This window comes from Convolutriloba macropyga, chromosome 1, assembly GCF_964194025.1.
Source record: "Convolutriloba macropyga chromosome 1, txConMacr16.3, whole genome shotgun sequence".
Lineage (NCBI taxonomy): Eukaryota > Metazoa > Xenacoelomorpha > Acoela > Convolutidae > Convolutriloba > Convolutriloba macropyga.
Genome location: NC_134468.1, coordinates 70,489,669 through 70,501,996, shown reverse-complemented (window position 1 = coordinate 70,501,996; position 12,328 = coordinate 70,489,669). Strand labels below are relative to the sequence as shown.

The window sequence follows — 12,328 nt, the reverse complement described above, 5'->3', positions numbered from 1 at the left end:
TGTTCTGGTTCTTGATTGAAGATGATTCTGACAATGTTGGTTTGCATAGTGTCGTAGAGCTATTGTGACCACCTGTTCTGCCTTGCGTTGAACCACATCGCCACGTTGTGTCTTGTCCTTCACTGGAAACAGTCAATGCATGTGTTGAGAAAAGAACAGAGTTAGCGGCGCTTCAGCCACTACAAAAATTTTTTGAATGTTGTCAATATGCAAGAAAGAAAACAACTCTCCTTCAAAAATTTTAACTGTATCAACTTACAAAAAAGTAGATTCGAACTTGCTTTACTGCAGAACTAACTGAAAAAAAAATTTTGCGGACCGAAGTACCAATTTTGCGATATATTTTCCTTAAGAATCTCCTAGTTACTTAATAATTATTACCTATTAGTTGAGTTATCTCTGTAAAACCATCTATATTTTCTAGAGTAGCTATGCTGTATTCTGAACTAAGGACAAACTCTAACTCCAAGACTTTTTACATACAAATAAAAGACTTCAAACTCCCTAGAAACCTTAGTCCTGACTAAATCAAAGCTGGTACCAATCAAAGTGTATTCTTGAAAATGTATCTTGGGTCTTTTCTATTTAAGTTAGAAGCAAGTTAATTTAGAATCAAGAAACTTGGTCGATAAAAACTGCCCTATTTAAAACGTTCATAACAAAATCGGTCATAGATTCGCGTTTTGGATAACCGTGCCCAGAACTCTATCGTTTTCGGGGCGGTTAACCGATTATATCAGTCGTTGACTGACATAAACAGGGAATCTAGGCTTTTGCTATGATAACAATTTTTAGATCATTTCTTGAACAGGTTAACTCATCGCTGAAAAGCACAGCAGGCGAGTATAAGAAAAAAATGACTACATGCGAAAAACCATTTATTTATTCGTTAAAAAACTAACAATAATCTTAACATCTCTCCCTTTCACTAATCCCTCTCTAAACCACTAATCCCATCTCTGTCTGCAATGTAGAATTTAAAATTCAGCTAAGGATGGTTCGGAGGCCTTAGCCTCTAAATTTCAACAAGTTTTGATGATAATTCATAAGTATTGTGCTTCTCTAAGTTAGCCCTCTAGGCGACTTTAATTCTCTTAAAGACCTTCTGCCCTAACTAACTTATAAAAAACGGTCACAATCCTATACTTCGAAAAAGTTATCTTACACCAGCTAACTTCTGGTTTTTATGCCTACTGAGAAAAATAAATAAAAAACCAGCCAAAATCTAACTACGAACTCTCTGTCTTACCAGCAGAAAAGAGAGACTTCACTTACAAAATTAAACTAAAAAGAAGCCCTGAAAATCTACAAAATTCAAGCGCCATATATGCTCCGCAAAAGTAAATTATAGAGATATAATCAAGTCCGATTGATTTCTTCTTATAAACTAATCTTTTTCGAAAAAGTCCCAAAAAATCACATGGTTGAATTAAGGTTATCTCTAGTTTGTTAAGTAACTTCTAATTTGAGCTGAGAAATCTTAAGTTTCATTAAAGGTTCTAAATCCGTTAAGCTAAGACAAAATCAGAACTCTCTTTTCTAATCAAAATCAATGTTTGTTCAATAAACCGCTCACACAATTCTAACTTTCTTAGCCATTATTCTTTCATTATAATTTAATTCGAAACTTCTGAGAAAAAACCCAAGGTTAGTACTTTGCTATAACTTCTTAAGTTTTCTTAATTTTCTTAAGATATCTTCAGATAGAAATTCCATTTCTACATATACATCAAAATTAAAATGATTTGGAATTAGCTCACTCGATCAAGTCATAAACTGCGTTAACTGAAATCAGCAGCACATTTCCGAGAATCCGCCAGTTCTAGTATGATGAAATGTCGTAGTTTTGCTGATATTCAATCGTCTAAGTTTATATTGAATACAGTTCAATTTATTGCCAGCGGTATATAAAGTTGTTCCGTAAATTTGTGATGGACTGAAACTTGCAGAAAGATCGTTCCAACTTTTTTCTTCAATTTTTGTTTTTATATCAGAGAAAATCAAACTACGAAAATAGAACTAGCGGTTAGTTCTTAATGAAGTAACTTATTCGTTATTTTTGTGGGAAATCCGAAAACCAATAATTAATCTTCACCAGAGAGAACGTCTACAACAGTTAATCTTTGTTGCTAGACTTTGGTGCATGTTTAGAATTGTGATTTTTTACAAAATGTCTATAGTGCACAATTTTTTTTATTTTTTGGTGCATGGACCTAACTCTTTTGCAAAAAAAAAGAACTCACGAGGCTCATTCCATTACAGTGGTTTTAAATCTGTAATAGAATTGCAGAGATACATAACCAAATTTGGATGTCCATATTTTCCAAAAAAAAAAACAAATTTTAAAGGGTAAAAATTAAAAGGGTAAAAATTTTGGGATCTATTCTGTTCCCCCCCCCCCCAGCTAGTGAGTATAAATCTTTTATGAACCCAAAGTGCACGTGCTATTTTCTTACATAGTAACGTGCTATATAACAACATATAATTTGTAACTGTGGGTCATAAAAAACACGGGGGGGGGGGGGGTGAAACAGAATTGATCCAAATTTTGACATCTATGAATAAAATACCGTTATACGATTTAAAGGCCAGCATTGTTTGCTTGAAATCTATCTCAACACTCATTGTGTACTTAAATAGTGTGCGACGCACAGGGATTGAACTGTAGGTACGTTCTCAACATCTGATTTTCAAAAATACAACATATAAAACAAAAGCAACTTTCATCTGGTTTTAATAACAATTTTGTCTAAACAAAGGATGAGTTGCAAGAGCAAAACATTCAAACACAAGTGTCAGATGATTATCAGACGAAGTTGCTGTTTTTTTGTGCCACTCGTTTGCCAAGACTTGAAAAAGAAGTAGTAAAACAAAGTTTATATCAAAGATTGTGGTCGTTGAAGTCGAGAACGTGACAAGCATCAGCCAGCTACTTGTTGAACATTGCATTGCAAACGGTATATTTCATCAAGCAGATATACTTTTTTATTTTTATAGTCGTAAACCTGTATAGAGGACAGCGACAGTACGCAAAGCTAGTTCAGGTTTGCTTCAATCTTGGAAATATCCGTCACAATAATCTATGTTTTTGAATGAGCAAGTGCGGACAGCAGTGAAAAATTTTATAGCTGCTATTCATGCTCATTATCGCACACCTGTCCACTCCATCAATGCATCGGTTGTACAGAACAGTAAATATGCCAATTAGACCGAAATGAAAGAAAAAATTTGCTGATTATTTTCAGAAAAGTCCCTCACAATACAAATTGAAGACTAGGAAGATAATTTGCAGATATGCAACTATCCATCCCAGCATACAAGAACAATCATGTCTCGGAGATGTGAGCAAAATAGTTTATCAAATCTTCACTGAAAGTTCTCACTTGTAGGTGCTGCTTGGTAATTTATTGAAAATTTTTGCTGTATATTTGATGAAGTGAAACGCCAATTGGGTCTCAAATACAGTTTTTGGAAGAGAATGTTGGAAAAAGTTATCATTTGTTTTATTTATTTCAGTTCACCAGTTTACAAAAATAACTTGTGCTCTTTCTTTTATACAATTATATTTTTCCTATATAATAACCACAACCACAAAATCTTCTGCTATCCGAAATTGATAATTTAGCCTTTCTTGTGCAGTATTTTCTGAAGAACAACAGTCAACAATAGAAGGAAGGAGAAATATGCCACAAGCACATAGAACCCTAACTGAACTTCACTGTAATCTAAACCCCACCCTCTAAGAAAGACAAACCGCAGTGACCTTGCCGGCAATGCCAGCGGCAGAACTGAACTGACCCCTTGCAAGATGGGTGGTAATGCATTTAGTGGCCACAAAATGCCACTTATCATCATCATAATGCTTGTCATTCCATAAACAATTTGGAACACCTGGGCTTCTTCCGTACACATTACCGATGCCAGGATTCCATACATAAGTCCAGCCATTCCCTCGAAGAATATGAACATAATAGCCAGAGGTAATTTACCCTCCAGGGGAACCCCGAATATAACAACCCCAGTTAGTAAAAACACGCCTGTTTGTATCATTAAAATGAACGCTTGCACGAAAGCCATTGATAGAACTATGTAGTTTCCCGTTATTCCACAAATACTTAATCGTTCGATTAAACCCTGCTTGCGTTCGCTCACAAGTCGCGTGCTTGAAAATAAACAAGCGAGAACAAATATGACGTATAACATAGTGCCCGGAGCCGCGTATTCGGTGAATGAATCGACCTCTTTGAACATAGGCTCACTTATGAAGACTCCAGTTGTTTCCAGAACTCCGTTCGAAGAATACTGATTGAGTAACTGTCGCTCGATCTTGTCGTAGGTGAAGCTAGCTTTGCCCCAAATGACGTCATTGTTAAGAGGAGACCCGCCGTCTAATGTGAGGTACACGTTGCTGTTGTTTGCGTCTCGTGACGTAAACTGTCCGGGATTTTGAACCTAAAAAGTTAAGTTTTGTCGCCGAAAAACGAATGATAAGGACTAAACAGAATGCAACAAAATTCAGAAAATTAACGCAATTTATTGAATACGCAAGAAAAAAGTTCTCAGAATTTTCTCAAAATTATTTGATGAAAACATCATTTGCCGTGAATTTTTCAATTTTTCCATTGTTTCAGGCTGTTCTTATGCGCTTCCGTATTAAACTAATCATATAGCTTACATCCCAGAGACGTTACTCTTTATTAGGTCAGTGATGCGTCCCAAATAATTATCGGATATAAATCTCATCTTAATTAGTTTCTGCAAAATTTTTCAGTAAAATTTTACAAATTCGGTTGAATCTATGAAAGACTTTTATTACCTTTTTGATCATGGCGGAAGTGAAATTAGGCATAAAATGAAAGATTGCATCAACATCAGCGTCATCGGCTGCATTTTTTGCAGAGTCTATAGACCCATACCTCTTTAAATCACCCCAATCGCCTCTATCCAAATATCTAATAAACTGATTGCTAATCGACGTCTCAGGCTGGGCTAGATCTTCATTTACGATACCAATTTTCAGACCCTTAGGGTTGCCTCCGACCCCCAAGAGAAACACAGAAAGCTGAATTGCAGGCGTGACGAAGTTGAACATGAGGGTTGGGATATCCCTCAGAATTATGATAATTTCCCGAAAAATGCACGCGTAAAAGATGGTGAAGTTGATTGCAAACCAGCTGGATCTTTTGGATTTGGGTTCGAAGAGTCCAGTAGTGCTCTTTGTTCCATCTGAGGATATGGACTCGGTCTCTGATTTTGTGTCATCATCTTTGCTGAGTTCTTCGTCTCCGTAGTCACCTGAGAGTAAAACATAATGAAGAAATATTTGAAAAAGAAGAACAGATAAAAATCATTTTACGCTCAATCTTCATCAAATGCTAGTTCTCTCCTTACCACTCATTACCCCCTACCCCCTCTCAAATAGTTTTGGAGGTAAATTCTAAAAATTTGCCTCATTAGCCCTCATTATCCCTTTTCTTGATCGTATTTTGAGGATAATTTCGACACGCTTTTTTTGCTCAAATTTGTCATTAATGATGCGGTCATGCATTGATTGTCAATCTTGTATGTTGTCTTCAATGTTTTGTTCATTTTCAAGAAAAAAATGAGGTCTCAACTCGATTTACAACTCACCAATAGAGAGCGGAGGAGATGTTGATCGCTTGCAGAGATCCAAGAAAACTTCTTCCAAATTTTTCTTTCCCTCCTTTTTGATCAGAGTTTCTGGCTCGTCCTCACACAGCAGCCTTCCTGCCCTCATAAGCCCAACTCTCTTCGCCTGCCTGGCCTCCTCAATATAGTGGGTGGTGATAATTATAGTCGTGCCTCTGTTGCTTACCAAATATTCCAGATGTCGCCAGATCTTGGCACTTAACACTGGATCCACGCCTACTGTCGGTTCGTCCAGAATCATCAATTTTGGATCATGGATCATAGCAGTTCCAAACGAGACCAGCCGTTTTTGACCTCCACTTAGTGTTCCGATGATCCTGTCGTTGTCCGGAAGATGAAGCAGTTCAGAAAGGAAGTCCGACTGTTGTAGGATCTGAGAAGTACTCATACCACTTGCTTGTCCGTAGAAATGGAAAAGTTCGCTGATCCTGAAATTGAAATACAATGCCAGTTCCTGAGGCATATATCCGATGTCCTTTCCTGGAATTTGAAGCTCATTGTTGTCACACGGAGTTCTGTATCCGAACACACGAATCTTGCCTCGTTCTAGACTGTAGATGCCTAAAATCACATTTACTCCTTATTCCACACTGCAAACTTGTTAACCTGCCCTTGAATAAATTTTCTTTTGTTCTTACTTCGTTTACATTCAAAATTTACTGCTCAAGTGGGATTGCTCATTTCTGTTTTGATCATAGTAGGTATCATTTGTCGACTTATAGTATATAAAATTGCGGAAATTGGTAGACTTTTAAAGATTTATCCCGTCACATTTCAATTTCAGTGCAATTTTTCTCCAATCTCATTACTTCTGCCAGTCTCATCACTTCTGAGAATAAATAGACAAATACAGTTGGGTATAAATGTTTGCCATATGCGTAAAAAGTTTGACAGCGCAAGGGATCCTGTAATAAGAAATAAACTTTCACCTGAAGAGCTTTTCATTAAAAAAACTTCTTTCATCTTTTTTTAAATTAAAAGTTTCAAGGAAAGCAGTCAAATATCCAAAAATGTATTTAAAAGCTTTGGGAAAATATGATATGAGAAAAAACTTCCGAACTGTCTAATTTTTTCCCAAAAAAAATTGTGTCAATCTACATGGAATAACCGATGAAAAGTCAGAAATTTCTCGAGAAAGTGGAACAATTTGGCAATAGAAATCAGAAAAGAAAAAACAAAAAATAAGTTTAAAGAGTAAATAACTAGAGAAATGATCAAATTACATGAAAGTGTTCCATTGGATAGACAAGTAAGAGGTTGTAGAAATATTTTTAATAGTATTTTAAGGACCAAAGATGCTTTTGAATTGATTGTTAAAAGTAAATGTTTATCCAAACTTTTGATATGGTTATCAAATTTTGAAACTACGTTTAACAAATTTAAAGAAAATTGTGGGCAAAGGTTAGCGCAAATTTTAATTTCGTGTTTTGAGTGAATGCAAGAAGACAAAATTTAACAACGAGTTAGATTAAACAACTTAAAAACAATTTTTGATTGTATTGAGTTTTTGTCAACTTGTTGAATATTTTTCATGATTGGATATATATTTAAGTTCAATACAAAACCAAACTTCATTAGAGGCTTTTTCGATGTAGAAGTATTCTTAAATGAAAAGCGAGTAAAGTTGCCTGGATTGGTAACTAAAATCTATTTTGCAATCTCAATACAAGGAAGAGAGCGTTTCATACGCATTTCACCTTACTTTTGACACTTTGAGTAACTATTTTCTTATAACGAGTTGAGAAATTTGCTTTCATGTGTTACGAAAACCAAAATGGAGCAGTAAGTGTTGTAAGGCAGTTATGAGATAATTAAAAACTTCTTGCTTGGTGAAATCCGATATCCTTATATGTTCCATATCGTACGTATTATCGCTCAGTAATGTTTCATCAACAATCCTGGAAAAAACAAAAAAAGTAAGACTATATTTCAAAACGTTTACTAATCAAATCTGAAAATTTTTGCAAGTATTTGGAAATAAAAACTGAGGGAATTGCGGTTTATCACATGCTTTTGATTGCAATTGTTCTTAAACAATCAGTGATGACCAATTAATCATGCCATAAATAAGATCCACAATTGTCTTTGACATTCAGAGCCAATGTCCATTTTGCTCAGTTGTTTTTAATGTTAAATGTTAGTGGTTACAGGTGAAGTAACTACAATTACCTTTAATACATCACTTCTGAGAATAAACAGGCAATTATATTGGGTGTAAATATTTACCATATGCGTAAAAAGTTTGACAGCGCTAGGAATCTTGTAATAAGAAAATTTTTTTAACCTGCAGAGATTTTCCTTAAAAAGCTCTCCTTTTATGTTTTTTGATTTATTTAAGCGTTGAAAGGAAAGCAGTCAAAAAATATCCAAAAAAGTGTCTTACAAAGTTTTGGGAAAATTTGAGATGAGAGAAATTTCTGAGCTGTCTAGTTTTTTCTTCAAAAATTGTGTCTATCTACATGAAATGGCCAATCAATACACAGAAATTTCTCGAGAAAGCGCAACAACTTGTCAATAAAAATCCGGAAATAAAAAACAAAAAAAAGTTTAAACAAAAAAATAAGACAGGTTAGAGGTTTTAGAAAAAATATTATTATTATTTTAAGGACAAACATGCTTTTGAACTGGTTGTTAAATGTAAATATTTAATCAAACTTTTGATATGGTTATCAAATTTTGAAATTACATTTTACAGATTTAAAAAAATTGTGGGCAATCTTTATTGTAATTTTTGGTTTCAAGTTTTGAGTGAGTGCCAGAAGACAGTACATTTTTTCCTGTTTTGAGTGAGTGCCAGAAGAGAGAATTTGTCATCATTGCCAATTAAACACCTTAAAAAAAATCTTTAATTGCATTAAATTTTTGTCAACATGTTGAATATTTTTCTTGATTGGATAAAAATTTAAGTGCAATACAAAACCAAACTTCATTATAGGCCGTTTATATGCAGAAGTATTCCTAAATAGAAAGCGAGTAAATTTGCTTGGATTGGTAATTGAAATCTATTTTGCAATCTTAATAACAGGAAGAAAGGGTTTCGTACGCATTTCACCTTAGTTTTTGTTTTTGCCGCTTTGAGTAACTATTTCCATTTAACGAGTTGAGAACTTTGCGTGCATGTGTTATGAAAACCAAAACGGAGCAAAAAGGGTAGTAAGGCAATTATGAGATAATTAAATCCCTTTTGGTATGTGAAATCCCTTATCCTCAAATAATCCAGTTCGTACGTATTATCGCTCCGTAATGTTTCATCAGCAATCCTGAAAAAAGAAACAAAAAAAATAATGATGTATTTAAATAATTTTACTGATGAAATCTGAAAAATTTTGCTAGTATTTGGACATTAAAATAGAGGGAATAGCGGTTTAACACGTGCTTTTTGGTTGCAAAAGGTTTGTAAACTACCAGCGATGACCAATTAAAGGGGCCATAAATAAGATCCTCAATTATCTCTGACACTCAGAGCCAATGTCCATTTCGCTTAGATGTTATTGTTCCGACCCTCTTGAGGGGGGAGGAACTATATACTCAAATGGTTTTTTTTTGTTCCGTGAATTTTCGCCGCTCGATATATTCATCGTAGAGAATTGAGACTGGTATCATTAGAAAGCTCGTCCAGCATAGAATATGGAATTAAAAAGATTTTTTTAATTTTCGTTTTCTACAGGGAGTTATCGAGGTTTAAACTTCTGAGAAAAGAAGACTGAATTCACGTTGTTTTTATTCACATTTTCCGGAATTTTTGCCTAAATTTTCGTCAATTTTGCTAAAATTTGTTATAATTTTTAAGAATAGTGTCGTTGATTTTATTTTTGAAGACAAACAAGCATTGTTGATTGTTTTGATTTAATTTTTTTAGTAAAAAAAAATCTGGATAAACATTTCAAAATTTATCCTTTTTCATGAAAAACAGCACGAAATAAGCTACTTTAGTCCACTTTGATTAAATTTGCCGACAGTACACCCCCAAACAACACCATACAATCTTTGTAGACTCAAAGGGGGGCTAATTCTACTTCAGAGTCCGCCGAGAGAGTGCACTGTAGTTAAAACTTTGCCGTTTTTTGCTAACTTTACTCGTTGATTATCAAAAATGCAGAATTTATTTTGAGGTTTCAACTAACAAATTATCTATATCTACAACATTCGAAAAATCAATTGTTCCTAACGGACAAAAGGTATTAGCAGGGCTAGTTTTGGGCCATTCTTGGACTGTTACAATCCAAAAAAAATCGGGATGTAATCAGTCGGTCTTTTTTTTAAAAGAAAAGACTTCTTTTAATAATAAAGAACAGAACATATCAAATCAAAGCTCAGGAGTGATAGGTCCGACCAATTCGCTTGCTAGGCAGCTCCAAGCTAATGCATTTAGTTTTTTAATTGAAAGTTTATGGTCATTTCTTTTTTTAAAAATATTTGACTTTTCAATAAATAATGTCTTAATTAATTTTCCTCCATTTTTTTCTTAATTTTTCAACTTCCAGCTTTGTGTCAGCAAAGAAAGACTGCTTCTTCTTTCTACTGATTAAACATTTATTCTCGGTTGCAGTTTTAAGCCTGAAGTTATTTTTTTCTGGCTTTGATACTACAAGATTTCAGATTTTTGTTTCTTTTGATATTTGCCAGTTTTTCACGTTTTCTAATTTTGTCACATTATCACATTATTGACAGTTCTCATGTCACCATAATAGCATTCAGAATAAGGCACAATTGAACATATTAAAATCCTGAAAGATATACAGCATCGTTTTAACGGCCTCGAGGCCTCTTTCTTGAAGAAATCAATTGAATTTTTTAATTTTGTCTCTAACTGTCATTTATACTTTGTCGTTTCGGTTTTATGAAATTTCCTGTATAGTGATAGCTTTCATTGGCTTTTCCTAGAAGAATAGAAAAACTGATATTCCGATATTAGTAGGTAGCTGATGGCTTTCATGACTTTGAAAACAATCGTTTTCCAAAATTTGAAAAAAACTTTTTAACTTCGCAATTTTGTTCTTTTTATGTTTCTTTTTGTTACCTAATCTCGTTAGTTAATTACAGGTCAAATATGACATTATGGGTGTCAAGGGAATAAAAGGGATTGGTGTCCCAAAATCTTTTTTTAAAGAATTTGTAATGACCTTACTGGCTTCGACACCGGTTTTTCACAAAAAAAAAGTAAATTAAATTGATTTTTGTCATATTTGGCGTTCTTTTTTTAGATGCAAGAAATATTCTGGATAATTACAGGGCTTCCTTTCCATGAATAAAGGACCCTATTTAAATAGCTCTTTTTGTAATTAATGCCTTTCATGACATTGAATGTAATTTTGTTTCGAAAAAAAAATTATAAGTATTACATACTTTAGCACTTCCCTTTTTTGCCTACTTGTTACCTAGTCCTACTAATGAATGGCCACATACTACATTATAGCTGTTTGAAGAAGGCGCAATCAAATATATTTTGAGTCCCAAAATTTGGCTTGACGGTTTTGACAGCGTTTTCTGGCAAGTTTCAACTGAAATTTTGTTTGTTCTTTGATGTTCTTTTTAGCCGCTTTAAAAAATGAATAAGGACAGGTCCTAATGCCCTTTTATAGAAGCAGTGGTAATCGTAAATTTGTGGTAATATTAATTGATTCCTAATGGTATTTATTACTTTGAAGTTAACTGTTTAAAAAAAAGTAAGTTAATTTTTTTACTTTACTGTTTTTGTTCTTTTTTTGTATAATTGTTACCAAACCTTTCTATGGACTGGTCGCATATGTTTTCTGGTGATTTATAAATTATTTTTGTTTAGTTTTAGGTTTATCTGACGTTATGTTGACTTTTTTAATAAAATTTAGTTTTTAAGAGGGACATAAATTTTTTGATGTAATTAATGTTTGTTGTTGTTGTTGTTTTTAAAAAATGAATAAGGATAGGTCCTAATGCCCTTTTATAGAAGCAGTGGTAATCGTAAATTTGTGGTAATATTAATTGATTCCTAATGGTATTTATTACTTTGAAGTTAACTGTTTCAAAAAAATAAATTACTTTTTTTTACTTTTCTGTTTTTGTTCTTTTTTGTATAATTGTTACCAAACCTTTTTATGGACTGGTCGCATATGTTTTCTGGTGATTTATAAATTATTTTTGTTTAGTTTTAGGTTTATCTGACGTTATGTTGACTTTTTTAATTAAATTTAGTTTTTAAGAGGGACATAAATTTTTTGATGTAATTAATGTTTGTTGTTGTTGTTGTTTTTAAAAAATGAATAAGGATAGGTTCTAATGCCCTTCTATAGAAGCAGTGGTAATCGTAAATTTGAGGTAATATTAATTGATTCCTAATGGTATTTATTACTTTGAAGTTAACTGTTTAAAAAAAAAGTAAGTTAATTTTTTTACTTTACTGTTTTTGTTCTTTTTTTGTATAATTGTTACCAAACCTTTCTATGGACTGGTCGCATATGTTTTCTGGTGATTTATAAGTTATTTTTGTTTAGTTTTAGGTTTATCTGACGGTATGTTGACTTTGTTATTAAATTTAGTTTTTAAGAGGGACATAAATTTTTTTGATGTAATTAATGTTTGTTGTTGTTGTTGTTTGATTTTGCTGTTCGTCTTGACTCGCTTTCTTAATATTGACATATTACAGCAATCTAATGCATTAATTTTTACTCCACTGAGTTAT

General features: G+C 33.3%; 1 protein-coding gene across 2 annotated transcripts in view; it reads right to left on the bottom strand.

Moving 5' to 3' along the window:
• Window positions 1–12,328, bottom strand: part of LOC142351058 (ABC transporter G family member 23-like) — a 15,884-nt gene continuing 3,556 nt past the window's right edge. Inside the window, exons 2-5 of one of the 2 annotated variants that reach the window (XM_075403142.1) lie at window positions 5,632–6,231; window positions 4,817–5,295; window positions 3,799–4,452; window positions 1–122 (exon numbers count right to left, since the gene is read on the bottom strand). In XM_075403142.1, the coding sequence (XP_075259257.1) occupies window positions 120–122; window positions 3,799–4,452; window positions 4,817–5,295; window positions 5,632–6,231 (1,736 nt within the window). In that variant the 3' untranslated portion in view covers window positions 1–119. Of the gene's footprint in view, window positions 123–3,487; window positions 4,453–4,816; window positions 5,296–5,631; window positions 6,232–12,328 lie in introns of those variants that run through there. The other variant, XM_075403133.1, reaches the window with a different exon arrangement.